At 46.3% G+C, this 19,683-nt stretch overlaps 2 protein-coding genes across 4 annotated transcripts in view; both read left to right on the forward strand.

The window, feature by feature from the left end:
- The window catches only part of KMT2A (lysine methyltransferase 2A), an 86,380-nt gene extending 73,710 nt beyond the window's left edge, over nt 1-12,670 (forward strand). Inside the window, exons 31-37 of the mRNA XM_077839834.1 lie at nt 853-1,023; nt 1,638-1,712; nt 4,087-4,261; nt 4,912-5,019; nt 5,542-5,625; nt 6,042-6,171; nt 7,379-12,670. Coding sequence (XP_077695960.1) covers nt 853-1,023; nt 1,638-1,712; nt 4,087-4,261; nt 4,912-5,019; nt 5,542-5,625; nt 6,042-6,171; nt 7,379-7,654 — 1,019 coding nt within the window. The 3' untranslated portion in view covers nt 7,655-12,670. The remainder of the gene's footprint in view (nt 1-852; nt 1,024-1,637; nt 1,713-4,086; nt 4,262-4,911; nt 5,020-5,541; nt 5,626-6,041; nt 6,172-7,378) is intronic.
- Nucleotides 12,671-13,931: 1,261 nt separating this feature from the next.
- TTC36 (tetratricopeptide repeat domain 36) lies at nt 13,932-18,629 on the forward strand. 3 transcript variants are annotated; one of them, XM_077839836.1, is made up of 3 exons: nt 13,932-13,974; nt 16,281-16,469; nt 17,367-18,629. In XM_077839836.1, exons 1-3 carry the CDS (start codon nt 13,959-13,961, stop codon nt 17,633-17,635), a joined length of 474 nt encoding a protein of 157 aa, XP_077695962.1. In that variant the 5' UTR covers nt 13,932-13,958; the 3' UTR covers nt 17,636-18,629. The 3 variants fall into 3 exon arrangements, with proteins under 3 accessions (XP_077695962.1, XP_077695963.1, XP_077695961.1); XM_077839837.1 differs by lacking the exon at nt 13,932-13,974 and adding an exon at nt 13,982-14,550 and having other exon boundaries at nt 16,287-16,469; XM_077839835.1 differs by lacking the exon at nt 13,932-13,974 and adding an exon at nt 14,557-15,079.
- Nucleotides 18,630-19,683: the final 1,054 nt, after the last annotated feature.

Below are 19,683 nucleotides of genomic sequence, written 5' to 3' on the forward strand. Positions count from 1 at the left end.
TCACCCTCGTGCCCGTATACAGAGAACGGAATTAAAATTGTTGTGGTAAAGCTGTTGTCCCATTAACTGCAGTTTTCTTTCTGTTCATCATCACCAGAAATTGATATTCCTGTAGTAGCTCCCCTGGAGTATGATTCATGGAAAGACCTGTCTTTGTTTTCCCCTTTTATCATTCCCATTGCCACTGGTGATGGTTCAGTAGGTAATCCATTATTGTGGAACTTTAACGAGTCACTTAATATCATTAGCAGAATTGTTCTGGCTGAGTCCACATGCCTGCATGTGGACGTGGATTCTGCTGAAACTGTACAGCTGACTACTATAGTGTATGCTGTTCTCCATGCAGAGGTAGATGTTAAATTGCATTACAGATTCTACAGATTGTATTAACCTCTAATGCAGTGGTCCCCAACCTTTCTCGTGGGACTAGAATATTGCTATTCCCAGAAGACTCTGGCGGGCGCCGAGCACCCCGCCACTGAAATGCCGCCGAGAACTCAACAATTCTCGGCGGCATTTCAGCGTTGGGGTGTCCTGCGGGTGCACAAAAGTGCTCCAGTGGGCGCCATGGCACCCGCAGGCACTGTGTTCGGGATCCCTGCTTTAAAGCAACCAGGAGTTGGTTTGCATGAAAAGGATCTCAAAGCTAGGGAGTAATCCAGGCACACTGATAAGGGAGGCAGCTCAAGAACGATACTTACGTTTTGGTGGCTTCTTAGAAATAATCATCCATTGTTCAAATCAGGGACAAATTCTTTTCACCATTAGGTATCTGTTTGTTTGGTGGTGGGAGGTACAATAAAACTTCATTCTGCCCAACTGTATCTTCATATCGGTCTGTCTGTCTTCCAGGATCCAAAGCTTCTGAAGAGGAGGAAGGCACTTTCAGCTCCCCACTTATGTTTTGGCTGCAGCAAGAACAAAAGAGGAAAGAAAGCCTTGGTGAGAAGAAGCCAAAGAAAGGACTAGTTTTCGAGATCTCAAGTGATGACGGTTTTCAGATCTGTGCAGAAAGTATTGAAGGTGAGGACAGTGATTTCTGGTTGCAACTTTCTCTAAGCTTTGTTCCCAGAGGTTAAAAACAAAAGATGCTTTTTGAGAAATTGTGATCTCTGTATCAAGCGTCTCCAGAATAGACTTGTCTTCTCTTAGAGATAAAGCTTTGGAACAAAATCCTATGCCAGAGTGCCTGGTTTGTGTTAAATGTCTGCATTGTTCCTCTTCGTCTTGAAATCATTGACCAATAGTGTTGTTGGTATATAAAGTAGTGGTGGGACAAAGCAAATAATGAACACAGACCAGGCATTAGGTCATCTAAATTTTGTTTCAAAAGTCATTGCTAAAGCAACTTATTTGCCTGTGCACCATTAAGTTTTTTTGAAGAGGGTGAAAACTGTATAACTACAGGAGAAATAATGAGTTTATGGCCACTGATTGCGCTTCTCTTTACATTTGCCACATGGCTGGTACTGTGTGCGCGCGTGCATTCACACCCGCTGGACTTGGCTGCATCGCTGCAGACCTGACTGAATGAGAAGACAATCAAGAGACATGCCGAGCAGCTGTTCCGGTTACTCCTGATGTCTGATAGATGCAAAGCTTCTTTTATTGTTTTGTCTTCCATTTTCTAATCGCAGATGCCTGGAAATCACTGACTGATAAAGTTCAAGAAGCTCGTTCCAATGCCCGTCTGAAGCAGCTATCGTTTGCAGGTAATACCAACCACTGAGGTTGTTTCCTCTTTGTCAGCAAGTGTATTTTAAAAGCAGATAAACCAATGTCATGAGGAAATTGTCAAACAAGAGTAGAGTCTTCAGAAGAAAAAGGTCAGTTGCTTATAGACAGCTCACTTCTTTGAAGGAGAAACATTTTCGGTCGTAAATATTTTGATTTAAGCCGGGCAAAGCTCCTCAAGGTTTGCATAAATAAAAAGCTCCAACATTGCAGCAACAATAACGTTTATATGAGAATGATCGGGGCGGGGATTTTCTCTCTTATTACCTGATTCATTACTTTGTGTCAGGGTTTGTGTCTGATCCACTGAGCAAGCTACATTTGCTGTGAAATGTTGGACTTTTATTGAACAAAGCTTATGGCAATTTTGCTACTTTTTCAAATGAGAAAATTATGGTACTTCTCTTAATGTATGGTGGCTGGCCACCTGAGCCTATTTGACCTTTTTATTCTGTGTATGAGCTGCACAGATAACACTAGTTTAGATGTGTCCTGGAGTTCTGCTGTGAAGTTGTTTAGCAGCATGGTATGATCAGAAATCTCCTCGCTTCAGGTCAGACGGCCTACAATGGCATGTAGCAGATCTGCGATGCTAGCAGCAAATACCTCTGATGGCCAGCGATGGGACACTAGATGGGGAGGGCTCTGAGTTACTTCAGAGAATTCTTTCCCAGGTGTCTGGCTGGTGGGTCTTGCCCACATGCTCAGGGTCTATATGATCCCCATATTTGGGGTCAGGAAGGAATTTTCCCCTGAGTCAGATTGGCGGAGATCCTGGGGGGGGTTCGCCTTCCTCTGCAGCATGGAGCACCGGTCACTTGCAGATTTAAACTAGTGTAAATGTTGGATTTTCTGTAACTTCAAGTCTTTAAACCATGATTTGAGGGCTTCAGTAACTCAGCCAGAGGTTAGGGGGTCTATTATAGGAGTGGGTGAGTGAGGTTCTGTGGCTTGCAGTGTGCAGGAAGTCAGACTAGATCACGATAGTCCCGTCAGACCTTAAAGTCTATGAAACAGTAGTGTAACTACATAGTATACAAGTGGAATGTCCAGAGTTACCCTATAAGCTCCAGTGTGTGTTTTTTTATTAGTTAGGCATAGTTTATAAGCCTGCTATAGGAGTTAGCATTCTGACCAACTTAATCACCGGTTTTGTTCAATATCTTCATAAATGATCTGGAGGATGGTGTGGATTGCACTCTCAGCAAATTTGCGGACGATACTAAACTGGAAGGAGTGGTAGATACGCTGGAGGGGAGGGATAGGATACAGAAGGACCTAGACAAATTGGAGGATTGGGCCAAAAGAAATCTGATGAGGTTCAATAAGGATAAGTGCAGGGTCCTGCACTTAGGACGGAAGAATCCAATGCACCGCTACAGACTAGGGACCGAATGGCTAGGCAGCAGTTCTGCGGAAAAGGACCTAGGGGTGACAGTGGACGAGAAGCTGGATATGAGTCAGCAGTGTGCCCTTGTTGCCAAGAAGGCCAATGGCATTTTGGGATGTATAAGTAGGGGCATAGCGAGCAGATCGAGGGACGTGATCGTCCCCCTCTATTCGACATTGGTGAGGCCTCATCTGGAGTACTGTGTCCAGTTTTGGGCCCCACACTACAAGAAGGATGTGGATAAATTGGAGAGAGTCCAGCGAAGGGCAACAAAAATGATTAGGGGTCTAGAACACATGACTTATGAGGAGAGGTTGAGGGAGCTGGGATTGTTTAGCCTGCAGAAGAGAAGAATGAGGGGGGATTTGATAGCTGCTTTCAACTACCTGAAAGGGGGTTCCAAAGAGGATGGCTCTAGACTGTTCTCAATGGTAGCAGATGACAGAACGAGGAGTAATGGCCTCAAGTTGCAGTGGGGGAGGTTTAGATTGGATATTAGGAAAAACTTTTTCACTAAGAGGGTGGTGAAACACTGGAATGCGTTGCCTAGGGAGGTGGTGGAATCTCCTTCCTTGGAAGTTTTTAAGGTCAGGCTTGACAAAGCCCTGGCTGGGATGATTTAACTGGGAATTGGTCCTGCTTCGAGCAGGGGGTTGGACTAGATGACCTTCAGGGGTCCCTTCCAACCCTGATATTCTATGATTCTATGAATCACTATCTAAAAGCCACTGTCCTAGATGGCTGTAGTTCATCTGCTAGTTGCTGAACTGGGGATATGTCTTGATGCAGAGACTGAAACAAAAGAATTTTTATTTTAAGTTCTCATTAGAAATCAAACAATGTAGCTAATGCAGGGCTCTGGCAGGAGCTTCCACTGGTTTCTAATGGGCTGGTTTATTTTCCAGACTGCCTGTTTTCACTGACGCCTGGTTTCTTACCCTTTCCTTTTGTCCTTGTTCTAGGTGTGAATGGTTTGAGGATGCTGGGGATTATCCATGATGCTGTTGTGTTCCTGATTGAGCAGCTTTATGGAGCAAAGCATTGCCACAATTACAAATTTAGATTCCACAAACCAGAGGAGACCAATGAACCCCCATTGAATCCACATGGCTCTGCTAGGGCTGAAGTCCACCTCAGGTAAGCGTGAGCTTTCTGATGGGTGGGACTTGACCAGTCTACTAGCCAGAGTAAGAGACTTTTCCCCTGGCAAGTGAGAGGCATAAACTGTAAACTTCTGCAGAATTTAATCTTTAAACTAAAAACTAAATTATAGGTTTAATGGTATCTTCCAAATGTAAACTGATGGCCTGTATATTCCTGAGTCTACATGCAGCTCTAGAACTTCTGTTGCTCTTAGCTTTTTGCCAAGCAGTAGGAAATTGAAATTAATAAGACTTCCCACTTTACCATTTCCATTCACAATCCTAAAGATTATGTTTATTTGGTGTTGCTGCCTTACAGAGCTTTGATCAGCACCTGAGGTGAGCATGAATCACTGAGAAGGAGATGTTTCAGAGTAGCAGCCCTATTAGTCTGTATTCGCAAAAAGAAAAGGAGTACCAGTGAAGTAAGCTGTACTTCTGAAGTGAGCTGTAGCTCACGAAAGCTTATGCTCAAATAAATTGGTTAGTCTCTAAGGTGCCACTGGTACTCCTTTCCTTTTTGAGAAGGAAATGAAAGTTAGGCCAGAGAAGTGATAGAGTACCAGACACACATAGCCCTTGCAGCAGCCAAGATATTGTTGAAAACTAACTTTGCCAGTAATACACATGTTCTTTGCCCTCCAGGAAGTCAGCATTTGATATGTTCAATTTCCTGGCTTCTAAACACCGCCAGCCGCCAGAATACAACCCCAATGATGAGGAAGAGGAGGAAGTGCAGCTGAAGTCTGCTCGGTATGCAACTGGATTTATGTCCCCAAAAGGGAAAAGGGGAGGGTGCTAAGAAGAAAAGCCAAATATTTTGGTCTTGTCTATTGCACCTGGAGGTGTGGTGTTACAACTTTAAATGTACAAAACACTAGAAAATAGCTTGTAGAGGACAATCCTGCATTAGCAGGGGAGCTGGCTACTGAACATGGCCAGCCTCTCTCAGATCTGTTTTCATGCTACTGCAGGACGTTCTGATCAGAATTCTGGGAGAATAAGGCAAAAAAGATTACTTATATTAAATTTGCAGAAGAGGAGAGCTGGTTAGCAGTAAGGAGTTTGTCTGAGATCAGATGTTGAATTAAGAACAGCTTTATAATATAATATTTATAGAAAAATACATTGTAGTAATTTTGGTTGCTTTCTCAGTGGGCATTGGGCTGCAGTCTCACAGTGACTAATTGTTAATATTTTTGAAACTATACCGACTAATGCTTGGCATGGGCTCTCGAATAAAGGTGATCACTTAGCAGTGTCTCTTTGTTCTAGGAGGGCAACTAGTATGGATCTGCCAATGCCCATGCGATTCCGACACTTGAAGAAGACCTCCAAGGAGGCAGTTGGTGTCTACAGGTATGGTTTTACTCTGGTGCTTTAACTCTGTCTAGGGCAGAAGGAGATTAAAAATTGAAAACCCTTTCTAAAGTCCAACAGGAATGTTGAAGGGAAAGAGTTCTCTCTCTCTCCCTTCGTCTCTTCCCTTTCTTTGTTTTCAGGTCAAATCTTTAAAAAGCTGATCCTCAGTACAAACCACTTATTCCTGCCAGCTCACCTTGGTGATAGCTCAGGCATTTATTTTTGGGGTGGGAAGGGAAGCTAAAAATGTTTTGGTTACTTGCATATGGTAAAAACACAGTGAGGAGAGTCAAACCCTTCATCCCTTTGATGAAGAGTTAGCCTGTGTGCTAAGGTTTTCTGATCTTCAGTTGAAACAGCATGGTCCAGTTGCATTGGTTGATATATTCTCTTACCTTGTTTCTTTTCACTAGGTCTCCCATCCATGGCCGGGGCCTATTCTGCAAAAGGAACATTGATGCAGGTGAGATGGTGATTGAATATTCAGGCAATGTCATTCGCTCCATCCTCACTGACAAACGAGAGAAGTACTATGACAGCAAGGTGAGTTCTGTGGCTTTCATCAACATTTGTAAAAGGCACAATTAAACTCATTCACAGCACTTTTCTCCGGTTGGCGAGCTGAAGGGAGCATTCCCAAGAGGAAACTGATAATTGTCTTTCGCAGGGGTTATGGAACTGAAACCCTGTGTAACTATGGAAAAATATATGCCCTAATGTGTGGGAATCCTATAAAATATTAGCACTTACATAGTACTCCTAATCTTCAGTGTACTGTACAAACAGCTGATCCTCACAACCCTCTGTGGGGTAGGGAGTATAGATGGGGAAACAAAGGCAGAGGAGCTAAGCTCTTAGCCCCAGTTCAGAGAGGGGATTGGTGTCATAGCGAACGTTAGTACAGAAGAGTTTCTGGGTGCCATTCCTGTGCTCAAACCACTAGATAATGCATCTGACCACATAAATTGTAAAGGCCAAGCAAATTTTACATTCTGATGTGTTTGCTTTGGACAAGGCCTGAATAAAATGCCCATTGTTGGCAACTTCTCCTATACATATCAGCAATTTCTTCTTGGAGACTCTCTTTTCTGTTTGTGTTGACGTAGACATTTGCAGAAAAATGTTGAACTGAAAATAATTATGAAAAAGAGGGAAGTTTCACATTTGTGACCTTCCAAGTGCTTTCTGACAGAGCCAAGATGTGTTTGTGGTGACTTTAAAACTAGTGACTTCCAGTTGCAATTCAGTGTTATGACCTCCAGCAGCAGTTTGTAGAGAATGGGCCCAGATCCTGGCCAGACTTGGTCTGTGGGGATTGCATGGGGCTTAAATATGTCTGTCTGGGTTCAAGGGTGGGTTAAAGGGAGTCAAGTATATGTACAGTGCAAACTTTAATAGGCGAGCAAACTGCACTTGAACTCTGTGGTCTGGGGTTCTAGACTTCCCAGTTTTTCCAGCACTGACTGGAGCTCTAGGAGCACTTCCTTTGCTTCCTCCAAGGGCTTAGGAAATATTTGAGCCCTGCATCAACACTGCGGATTCAAAGGGTATGAGGATAAAATGGCTCAAGCAAGTACCTTATAACTGAAGAGTGGCTACAGGATTCTAAGGAGATCATGGTTCCACACCGACTACATGTTGATTTCTCTTGTTTAGTTATGGTAATAAACAATCTCCTGAAACTCCAGGCAGGGGAGAGGGACTCTTGGCTTCCCTGAACTCTAAATGCCTTTCTTTCCTCCATGCCCAGGGGATTGGCTGCTACATGTTCCGCATTGATGACTCCGAAGTGGTAGATGCCACTATGCACGGGAATGCAGCCCGCTTCATCAACCACTCATGTGAGCCCAACTGTTACTCCCGCGTAATCAACATTGATGGCCAGAAACACATCGTCATCTTCGCCATGCGCAAAATCTACCGTGGGGAGGAACTCACTTATGACTACAAATTCCCCATTGAAGACGCCAGCAACAAACTGCCTTGTAACTGCGGCGCCAAGAAGTGCAGGAAATTCTTAAACTAAAACTTTCATGAGCTGTGAGTGAGCCCTGAAGGGCCTGGGGCGAACCAAAGTTACAGTGCATTTCTTTCCTGCCATTTGGGAGGGAGAGGGGAAGACAGAGACAGAAATGAAGATTGACTGGGGCTCAGGGACGTAAGTGATGGCTGCGCTTCTCCGTCAGAGTCCACATCTTCATGTCTCACGTGCGCACAGTTATCCTTATGAAAGACACAGACGATCAGAGAAGATCCTCAGTATGATTGTTATGCTTTTTCCACTGCCCTTTTTTTCCCCCCTCCAGTATTTGTCCGTCATTGTGGGATAGTGAGTGGGAGAGGGGGAGGGTGGATGGATGAGGCAGAACAGACCAAAACTCATATATGGGTAGAGGCCTCAGATTTTTGTCCTCCTTTGTTGTTTCTGGTTTGTCGGGACTCCATGACCAGCTTTGCCAGGAACGGCAATGTGGAGTTTTCAGTTTCCTTCGCTTGCTGTGTCATAATTAAAAGAAGCACAGTATGTGACTGAGCTTTTCCACTGGAGAGAGATTGTATCCCATCAGCCAGCTCCATGAAGGACATTGAGTGTCTGTGGTTCCTTCCACCATGCATTTCCAAAACACTATTTGTGAGCAGGCTGGGTTTTATCAGACTTCTTAGAGCAGCCATAGGTGACCCAGTGCATTTCTCTTGGTTGGTCTGTCTTTTATTGGGGCCTGGAAAGAGTAAATAAGGCTAGGGTAACCTACAGCAGCCTGTAAGTGAACTGAAAAGGGTTTCAGTAGGATTTTCCTCTGAAATTTCTGTTTTTGTATAAGAGAATTTCTAGCTGTCTCTAGTAAAGGAAGGGGCTGTATTGGGTTTGCCAACTGATTACAGTGATTCACTCTTCAGGATTTACAGCCCAAAGTGGAAATCCTTGTCAGCAAAGCCTTGTTTCAGTAATGAAGTCCTCTGTAGAGTAGGAACAACTCTTCTCCTATGTTTCTGCCATCAGAAATGGGCACTCTTCTTTGGTCTAGGGAGCTGAAGGGTTTTCCAGCCGCACAGAGATCTGCCTCCCTGCCTCTGAGCCTGTCCAAGCAATGGAAATCCATGAGCAGAGTAGGAGGACCCGCAACTGTCAGAAATGGAGACCAGTTCTATTAGCTAGCCAGTACTCCCAAACAGAAACTAGCAAGGGTGATTTGCAGAGGTTTCAGCAGGAGAGGCTCTGCTCAGATGGTTTAAATAATGTAGTAGGATAAACGAATCAAGCAAATGAGTGATTTCTCTAAGCACATCCCTCTCTCTAGATCCATTTCTAGGTTATGGTTACTTCAATCTTCCTTGTAAGACATAGGAATAGGCACCAAAAGGGGATATAAAAGCTCAGTAGAAATGCAAAGCCAAACACTAACAGTCTGAGCATACTCCTTGTAGCATTTAAAAATGTGTTTAGGAAACCAGTTTGCAACTGCCACAATTAAACCCACCTGAGTGAAAGAGCAAATTCATTTAAAAAGCAAAACAGAATGACACTAGTCCTGGTTCATGTGGGATAACTCTTCCCCCCTCCCCCCCCATCTTTGGATCCAAAAGAAAAAAAAGCCCCAAGCCTGTTAAATTAAGTGATTGGATTTTACTCTGTTCTGTTTACAGTGTAGTATTTAAGGTTTTATAAATGTAAATATATTTTGTATATTTTTCTATGAGAAGCACTTCATAGGGAAAAGCACTTATGACAAGGCTATTTTTAAACAGTGGTATTATCCTAATTTAAGATAATCTGTTTTTAATAATTTTTTATTTTCATAGGATGGTTATTGGAAATATCTGGCTGGACATAGTCTGATCCTTCCTCCAGAGAGAGGGATACTTTTATTTTTATTTTACTTTTAATCTTGTTCTGCCTTGTTGACTTAAGTAGCTGTTTCCTGGAAGCTTTGGCTGGACCTTAATTATATTAATTTGTCAAGGGGGAGGGCATGGGGAACAATCACCCAACTCAGGAGGAGTTTGACTCAGTGGAACTTTATTTGAACGTCTGTGTTAACATTTTTGGTACAGTTTTCCTACCGCTGGGCAGAAAGAGGCATGATTCTGCCTTGACACGTGCCACTGTTCTATTTATAGAAAGGTAAAGGAGAGGGGGTAAGAATTGCTATCTTCACTTTTCCATTAGTTTGTTCAGAGCTCAGAATTAGGAATATGGCAGGAAATATGAATTTTTCCACCCTGCTCTTTCCACTTCAATCCTGCAGAGCAGACGTGTCCTCCTCAGTAACTCACTGATTCTGCCAGGATACTTACTGAGAGTGAGTGGTCCCTGCATCTCTGGAGAGATCACTTAAACTTAAGCCCAGGACTGTGATTGGTAGCAGGGAAAGCCAACTTCCCATCACTCAACTATTGTGTTTCTAAAGCAGCTTCACTGGATAAAGAGCCAGAGTGGGTTTTCATTCTTGGAAAATTCTCAACTCTTCAACCAGAGAAACTTGGTCCTGTGGAAATTGATCAAAGCAATAGAACCCCAGCCCTGCCTTTGTTCACCATCATTGTTAGGAACAGGTGTGGGATTTGTACCCACAAATGCACTTCACAGCCCCGAGTGCCTCTCACTTGGAAACATGAATTTTTCCTTTGAACAGTAAAATTATAATGCACACCCACTCCTCTCCTCTGTCCCTGTGGACAGGCCATCTACAATTTGCTGAATTAGCAAATTGAAAGGCTGCTATGAAACAGCATCAGCAGCTGCCTATGGAAATTGGACAGCATTGACTAATAACTCCTTAGCGCTCACAGCTTAGCACTATGTATCTGTGTCATTCAACCCCCAAGACCTCTTCCTCTGACCTGAGAATGAAATGCAGCACGCAGAAGGGTCAGGAATTGCTGTTTCCTTTTTTATTGCACTGTGTGATTATTATTTTGTAAAACTTTTTTTTAAAGGAAAAATCAAAGTCAAAGCTGCCTGTGTTACTGAAATGATTTGATGCACTGACAGTTTGGGAATGCACACACACTGAGAGGCCAGAAACCATGTCTGGGGAAATCTCAGCTCAGCATCCCTAGACACAGCTCTTCGCAGCAGTGCTGGGGAACAGTTCCAGTGCTGGACACACCAGTGAATTTTACCTTCAGAATGGTCTAGTTCAATCATTTCCCCCCCCTTCTCCCTCCTGCTGATATCCCTTTATCTGGCAGAGAATCAGCCTCTGCAGCTGACAACAATCCCATTCTTTTCTCTTGCCAAAAATCTGTGTCGCTATCAGCTATTTGATCAGCAAAATTGAGTCCTCACCAGAAATCCACACTAAGAGCAAGTTCTGATCAGGACACACTGCTCCCACAAAACCCCTTAGTTAGGGGAAAAAACACAAGAAGAGGGGGAAAAAATAAGTGAAGGAGAAAACAGACGAGAGATACCACCTGAGTCTCTCTGAGAACCAGGCACTAGAAATTTCCTCTACCGTGAGGACTGAGAGCGCAAATGGATCAGGCTAGAATTTGGTGGAAGATCCAGCTCACTGAATGCTTTGCTGCTATACCTGTTGTGGCTGCCTTAACGAGCAGCCACTGTGGCCAGTGAAACTGTCTGTAAACCAGAGAAGCTGAATTGTGCTGACCTACAGGCTGGGCCAGGGGTCCCCTTGGCTCCCCACTTCCATTGTTCTCACCAGTCTGTCTCCAGCACAGAGGTTTTCAGTCACTTACAGTTTTAAATAAATAAAAGGAAGGTGGGGAGAAGCCTTGGCAGCTAGTATTTAAGTTTTCAATGATTCATGTGTAAGACACAGGCCTATGTGCCCTTTAACCCTGTTCTGCCCAGGCTAATAGTGAGCACAATGCAGCTTCCTCATATATGAATGTATATTTTATAAGGACTGACATAGATCATGATATCTGAAAATACTAAAAGTCAAACCTTAAGGCATTTATTTTTATTTGTACAAACCAATTTTTTTAAAGGAAAAGCGGGTCATTGCAAAGGGCTGGGTATAATCTTTTTATTTCATTTTCTTTCATTTCCAAGCAATACCAGGTTCTTCAGCAAGATGGTCTTTGTGCAGAATCATGCCATTCAAACCCATACTACTGGTCCATACTCAACACACTTGCGAGTTTTTTTTATAACTATAAATATGATATATATATAGGAACTAATATAGTGATGCACCATGTAATGAAGCCTAGTTCAGTATCGGTCCATGGCTTTTAATTCTCTTAACACTATAGATAAGGATTGTGTTACAGTTGCTAACAAAGGCAGGAAAAATAATCAAGCTGTGTACTTCTGGGTTAACAAATGTAACCTGAAGGGGGCTTGCTTGGCTCTAGAACACCTCAGCCTGAAGAGTGTAGCTTCCTGCAGAAATGAAATACTTAGCCCGTCGTTTCCCTGCTTGAGGATTTTTCTGACCTTCAATGTTACCAGTCAGTACTTGTACAACTTGTTTCTTTGTTTTGTTTTTGGATTTTTTTTTTTTTTTTTTTTGGTTATGAATGTTGGGGTACCACCTGCATATAGGGAAAATGTGTTCTGTGCTTTCCTGGTATCTTTTTAACAAGGTACTGTAGCTTTGTCTATCAACCAAGAACTATACTTGTGGTGTTTCTTTTATTAAACTTAACAGTCTCTTTAGTAAATACAGGTAGGTGAATAATTGTTCAAAAAAAAAAAAAGCTCTACAATGGCAAGGTCACGTTCTAGAAATAATACATTTCTCGACAACTTATCATGTGTAACGGATCTTTTTATTTCTTTTTTTCTTGTGTTCTTCCAAGCTTCTGGTTTAAAAAAAAAAAAAAGAAAAAAAAAAGAAAAAAGGAAATGTCTAAAGTACATCAGTGTTAACTCCCTGTCACAGGGATGAAGGAAATACTTTAATAGTTAAAAACAATGCTGAAAGCTCTGCGAAAGACTGAATGTAAAAATAAAAGTGTATATAGTTGTAAAAAACAAAAAGGAGTTTTTAAACATGTTTATTTTCTATGCACTTTTTTTTATTTAAGTGATAGTTTAATTAATAAACATGTCAAGTTTATTGCTGCAGAGGGTGACTCTTGATTTACTTTATTTTTTAAAAAGCTGGAGAGGAGGTGTCCCAGTGCCACGGTCGCTCAGCCTCATCATGTGAGTCACCCTGTCTTCAGAAAAGGCACATCGCTGTCACGTGGCTTCGTTATTACTATTTGTGTTGTTGTGCCAGAGATGGGACTGGTGCGCTGCAAAAGAGATGAGTCCCTGTCTCAAACGGGGATGGTTCTTGACAGGTAACCTTGAAACATAAGGGCATGCAGTGATGTCATGAAAGAAAAGTGACCTATGGAAGGGTAAGGAAGAAGGCCTCGTCCCTCCCAAGTCCTTGATCCCGCATCGTCACAGAACAAGTGAAACACCATTTGTAAAAGTCACCCAGGTGTTAAGCAGACCCTGTGTGTGTGTGTACCTGGTGACTTGTTTGTGGGATTTTCTGTGGCATTGGGCATCCATGTTCTAAGCTCTTAGGGAAACATTCACATATATTCAGCATCTCCCTAGCATCTTGGCCTGTGATACAGAATTAGTTCAAAGCGTTATGAAACTCAACCCACTGGAAGAAGAGTTTGCTATCCAAGTGGTCTATATGCTGGTAGAGCCCTTAGGCCTCAGTTGGGGCCGCATTGCAGGGCACTGTACAAACAGCCAGCCAGCCAACAGCCACAGATACGCTGAGGGAATATGGATACAACAAACAATCCAACGACCCTGGGGAGGAATTGGCCCTCCTGGGTTAGTTTCATGGATGGTGGATGGCTGGTTTCAGTTGAGGGCAAAGGAAAGAAGGGGAAGAACAACAGGCCCCACTTGTCACCTGCCCAGCAATGACCTCTGCTGTGGTGCCTGGAGAACCATCCAGAGGGGCATCCTGAGACGGACAAGGCAATGGCAGTGGGGATTTTATCAGGGGTTTTCCTCAGGCATGAAGGCAGCACAGAGGTGTCAGAGAGAAACTGCCTTGTGGGCAGTGAAGACTGGGAACACTGGCAGAGCGAACACAGGTTGACATCACCATAGGTAAGTAGGTCACCAAGTGGAGTGGGGCAACATTATGAACTGCCTTGAAGGTAAAGACAAGAAGCTTTTATTTGATACACAGGTGAAGGAGAAGCTGGCAGAGGGACTCAGGGCCTGACGTCAGAACTCCGAGAATAAGATCTTGGCAGAAGCATGGTGAAGACACAAGGGGAGAAAGGGTGCAGGAGTCCAGGCCAGACAAGGAGAGGATTCTGTAGCCAAGACATTCAGGGATCCGGGCTTGGACAACAATTCTGGCTGTGTATACAGGGGGGAAAGGCTGATGCCAGAGGAGACGTGTAAGAAAAATGTCAAGATTTAGCAATGGCCTGAATGTGCATCCAGTTTATTTCCATGTCTGTGCAATAGAAACTGGTAGTGCTTTGGGTGGGGCTAGAATCCCTTTCCCTACCCTCTCCCACACACATCCTGTTACTTACCTCAACACCCGCAATGGTTTTAGTGAGTTCCGCTCACATTTGACATTTTGAATGTCTGGACCCTGCAATTCTACTGCTGTCCTTGCCTGCAATTAACAGCCAGCAGGCCCTCTGGAGGCTTTATCTGCCTCTGGCCAGGGACAGAATGCTAAAAGGCCATGTGAACATTAACCTCCCCTGCTGCTCTGCAGTTCGGTGCCCCCATCTCCTCCCCCACTCCTATTGGCTGCTTTTAGGCCAGCCCCCCACTTGTGTCTCCAGACACCATTCCTGTCTTGCTAGAGGTGCCTTTTCCTGCCTCTCTCTGTGTGCTGTCAAACATGGCTACAGCCCAGGACAGGGCGGTTCTTCAAACCATCTTTAACCCCAGTGCTCCTTTTGGGGACATCCCCGCCTCAGATGCGGGAGAGGAGGCAGAGGCAATCCAAGGGGAAGGTGAGGTTTGATTCAGCAGCAGTTGTACCTCTGGGGGCTTAGATTCTTGTTGGTAACTAAATGTCTGTGCAGCGGCTGTGATTTCCCCTTCCCGGTGGTGGACTTTGCCACTGAGGAGGTGTGTGCTGGCACTGGCTAATGATGGGAAGAACTGTCTTCATTGTGAACAATGGCACTACTGTAATCCGAGAGAAGTCAGTGGAGTTACACCAGGGAAGAACTAGTCGCATGGATGTTGTGGAATGATCCTGTGTTCCCCTGGCAGTGACTGATGGGGGCTTGGAAGCTAGGGCAGAGCTCACTAAGAGCTGGAAGGAAAGCATGCTGATCTCTAGAAAGATATGCCAGTTGGACTAACTGGACCCTGATGAGACTGGGGCCCTCACTAGTTAGCACCTGAAAGCTCTTCTCAGCCCTGGAGGGGAAAATCTCTACAATGCAGAGAAAGTGATGCAAGAGAGCTGCCTGCTTGCTGTCTGTCACTTAGCTGAGCGGGCTCCATGCTTGCCGTGGTATGGCGTCTGTACAGGTAACTCAAGAAAAAAGGCGCAAAACGATTGTCTGCCCTCGCTTTCACGGAGGGAGGGAGGGAACGGGGGCCTGATGATATGTACCCAGAAGCACCCACGACAATGTTTTAGCCCCATCAGGCACTAGGATTTCTACCCAGAAATCAAATGGGCGGTGGAGAGTGCGGGAACGGTGGGATAGCCACCCACAGTGCAACGCTCCGGAAGGCAACTCTAGCTTCGGTAGACACTCCGCCGACTACATGCACTTAGAGCATTTGTGTGGGGACACTCACAATCAACTGTATAAAAACGCTTTCTCCAAAACTGACTTATATAAATTTGACCTAATTTCGTAGTGTAGACAAGGCCTTAGATGAGAAGAGAACAGCAGGTCCCTGCATCTGTTACTCCTTACCAGATAGTGGTGCCGCTGGGAATTGGGGGAGGGCCCACAGAGCAGGGCCATAATTACAGAAGGTGGAAGTGTGGTAGCAAATACCTGCCTGATCAGCTCAGCCTGCCTTCTACATTCGGCCAGCTACTGAAGCATCTTTTGGCCTGTCAGACTGTCCTGCCATGAGCACCAATGCAGTTGGTTTGAGAGGCATCTCAGGGCCACGTCGCTTTCCCCCAAACTCACAAAATTGTTACAAATAACCAAGGAGTCTGGCCTGGATCAGGGTGCTGACTGGATCCCACTGGACCCACCCCTGGGCCAGGCAGCCCTTTGGAAAGGAATCACACAGGAGACTGGAGAGTTCCTCTTCTAATTCACTGGGGAGCAGCTTGGACACTATGGCATTGGGGCCAGGACCCAGGCACTTTGCAGTGAGGTTCCTGGTCTCTCTTTGGGGCAGCAGGTTTATGTGAATCTGAATGTGTGGGAATTAAACTGCAAGTTGGATTTAAATGCAGCCTGCTGCCCAGTCTGCATATCTGCCTGAGTAAAGGTGACCAGTAGGGATCTGCTGTCACAGCAACCCATGACACGCCTGGGCACAGCTCTCAACCCTTGGTGGATCAGGAAAGCAGAGCCCAAGACTAGTTCCGAGCCCCCATATTAACCCTTGGTCCAGTGGGCTCCTGTCCCATGCCTGGTGGTTTTGAGACTCTCCCCTCACTGTGCCCTGGTCTGGCACAGGGGATCACACCCCCCACAAGCTGGGTGTCTGCCCAGAACGCTGCATAAATTAAGTTTTTCTTTTATGCATGTCACAGATGGAGCTTTCACCTCAGAGCTGCTGGAGCAAGTCAAAGAGCTGGAGCTGCAGGGAGTTTTGGCAGCTGAATCGGGAAATGTGAACATGGCCCTTGAGAGATTCAGCCAGGCCATTTGGCTCCTTCCGGAGCGAGCCTCGTGCTACAACAACCGTGCCCAGGCCCTTCGTCTCAAAGGGGATGTGGCAGGTAAATGAGGAGGGGGGTCATGCCCATCACCCCTGGGTTAGCAGTTGCCATTGGGGAAGGCTGCAAACAGGTGGTCTGGTTCTAGGAGTGACGGGGCCAGGCGTGGGGTCTGATGGGCAGCAGTGCAGTCACAGCACAAGGTACGTGAATTGCACACAATAGAGAAGCAGGTTCTAAGCTCAGCACTGGGAGCCAGGAACTCCTAGGTTCAATCCTGACTTGTGACCCAATTTTTCATGTGATGTCCCTGTGACCCAGGACTTTCTTTTGTGGGTCCTGAAATGTCCCTCTTTTTTCAGTCCTATTGTTTGTTCCAATATGTAGCAACACTGTGTAGAATTTGCTCTGCATTTACCAGGAACACGCTTTCAGGGTGATAAACGGGGTTTGGGGTGGAATAGGAGGGGTGGAGACACTACTGGAGAGGCGCTGGGGCTCACAGTCGATGTTCATGATTCTTGGTCCGTGTTCCGCAATAGATAAATTCAGAACAAGTTACTATGGAAAAACTCTCCCCTCTGAGAACCTGCCCATGTTGTGGATGGGTCAGAAGCTGGTGCACAGCATAGAAAATAGGCACTTTTGTCTATTGAATGAACATTTAATAACCCTAAAACAAGTCCTCACAAAAGGACCCTATTTTTTTATTTTGAAAATGTTGTTACAGCATCTCAACTGTGAGACACACTCAGAGGATGGCTTTGGTCACTGCCATGTGCCCTGTCTGTACAAGAGGGATAATACTTAGCTCTTCCAACAGAAGGCAATGGAAAGTACCCAGTGCTGTGCATGCTAATCATGGATCTGAACCCCTAGGAGCCTACAGCTGAGTCCCAGCACATTATACTGACCAAGGCCAGGCAGAGTTCACCCTTCTTCCTTTCTGTCTCCAAACAGGTGCGCTGCAGGACCTGGACACAGCCCTGCGCCTCAGCAGGGGCACAGGCCGTGTGGCATGCCAGTGCTTCGTGCAGCGAGGTCTCATCAATGTGCTGCAGGGCCATGAGGATAATGCCAGGCAGGATTTTGAGCAGGGAGCCAGACTGGGTAGCACCTTTGCTCGGCACCAGCTGGTCCTGATGAACCCCTATTCAGCGCTCTGCAACCAGATGCTGTTGGAGATGATGAGGAAGCTGCAGAACCCAGACATCCAGGGAAGCAACTAGAGCCCATCTGTCCAGGCAAGGGGTCAGCTGAGATTGTTCCAGGGGAGAGGGTTGCCGCTGAATCATTCTGCTGGGCCCGGCAGACAGGATGCCTTCCACGTGCCCCACATAGAATCCTGAACTCTCCACTGAGGCAAGGACAGCTGAGATCAGGGGTCTCAACCATTTTCTTTCTGAGCCTCCCCCCCCGCCCCCAACATGCTGTAAAAACTCCACGGTCCAGCTGTGCCTCAACAACTTTTTCTGCATATAAAAGCCAGGGCCGGTGTTCGCAGGTAGCAAACAGGGCAATTGCCTGGGGCCCTGTACCACAGGGGGCCCTGCAAAGCTAAGTTGCTCAGGCTTCGGCTTCAGCCCCAGGTGGTGGGGCTCGGGACCCTGGGCTGCAGTCCTGTGTGGCAGGGCTTTGGTTTTTTGCCCTGGGCCCTAGAAATTCTAATGCCAGCCATGCTTGGTCGACCCCCTAAAGCCTGCTTGCAGCCCCCTGGTTAAGAACCACTGGTTTAGACTGGTGCATCCTGAGCAACGGCCGGATGTTTGTGGGGAAGTTTGTCTTTTGCAGAGCCTGAGGCATCTCAATCCTGGCCACCTCCCCTGCCCTGGCACAAGGCATGATCTGCAATGTCTTTGTCACAGGCAGGTTCCCAGATGAGGCCCCCAGGCAGGTGAGCCACTTGGCAGGAACTCGCCAGGAGTGGGCCACTGTGTACAAACCAGCACAAGCCACTTCCTCCCCAGAAGCATTTGTCGTTTCTCGTAAAGCTTTCGAACCTCATGAGTGGATCGGCTGAATTGGAATCGCGCCATGTTCTGGACAAGCCTCCCCTGCGGCTGTTTCTCACACTTGCCTGCTCCAGAGAAGAGCTGACCCTGCTTCAGCTTGGGCATTGGTCTTCCCTATCACAAATAAACTCTCTAGTTTGACTGGTGCTGGGCTCCAGTTGTCTGGGTGTAATTAATGTTCTTTTCACTTTTAGATGTAAGTAGTAATAAAAGAGTGCTCTGAAAAAACCCAGCCCCTTCCTATGTCCCTAGCAAATGTAGCCATTGGGTTCTTCAGTTCCCCAGGTCCTTGTTCACATGTCACTCAGCTGGGGCCTGGAACTAGACTTGCCTATGCTCCGTGACGGTAGCCTACTCGACAGCACACTGCACTGGGTCTTTGGAAACAGGATTCAATTTCCTGCTCTGCCCCGGTCTCACTGTGGGATCATGGGCAAGTCACTTAGTCTTTCTGCCTCGGTTCCTTTGTTGGTGGGGCTTGTCTTTTTTAACTGTTGGCGTTTTGAGGCACTGTGCATGTTCAATACTTAGCACAATGGGCCCTTGATCTTGACTGGAGCCTCTCTATGCTCCTGTGGTTTGTGTTTTGATTGCTTTCCTAGTGCCGGAAGTGGCTTAGGCACACTCTGTACCTTCATTTACACTCCCTCTTGGTGCTCAGCATGGTGCTGTTGTGTTTAGTTCTCCAGTACTGACACGAAGGGACTGTCTAACCTCAAACATTTCTCATCTGAAATCATTGCAAACATCCCTCTTGGCAGTGGGGTTTTTAACCCTCTTTTCATTTTGTTTCCAGAATGTAACTTCTAGTTCTAAGCTGGGGCAGCATCAGCTCCAGGTGTGTGGGCTGGGCCTGCATCTGCTGTTACAGCTGGGCCTGCTCCATCAGCGCAGCACTGTCCTAGGGTTGCTCAAAGGGCATTTTACAGAGGAACTGTATGCGTGAAAAGCAGTAGACCCAGTTAATCCGACCTCAGCGTTCACACGAGCCAGCGGCTCCTGGAGAACGGAGTGGGTTCGGATTGGTGCTCAGGCCGAGCCCTTTGGCCCCACCCTGCCAGCCAATGGGGTTTGCAGCCCAGCCGCAGGGCCGCGCGAGCCCCGCCCCCCGCGAGGCCGGGACTGCAGCGGGCGGGCGCAGAGCCAGGGCCGCTCCGCTGCGCTCGCGCCGGGCGGCTGCCGCCGGGGCCGGGCCGGGCCGGGCCGGGCCGCGCCGCGCCGCGCCGCGCGCTCTGCAGCGCCCTGCCGGGATGGGCGGGCCGCTG

Source organism: Eretmochelys imbricata, chromosome 22 (genome assembly GCF_965152235.1).
Source record: "Eretmochelys imbricata isolate rEreImb1 chromosome 22, rEreImb1.hap1, whole genome shotgun sequence".
NCBI lineage: Eukaryota > Metazoa > Chordata > Testudines > Cheloniidae > Eretmochelys > Eretmochelys imbricata.

Excerpts from the sequence above, each read along its gene's own strand:
- TTC36 (XM_077839837.1), top strand. The coding sequence starts at position 14,436 with ATGGCTACAGCCCAGGACAGGGCGGTTCTTCAAACCATCTTTAACCCC. Across the intron at positions 14,551-16,286 it reads AGAGGCAATCCAAGGGGAAG|CTTTCACCTCAGAGCTGCTG; the intron begins GTGAGGTTTGAT and ends TCACAGATGGAG. Across the intron at positions 16,470-17,366 it reads TCTCAAAGGGGATGTGGCAG|GTGCGCTGCAGGACCTGGAC; the intron begins GTAAATGAGGAG and ends GTCTCCAAACAG.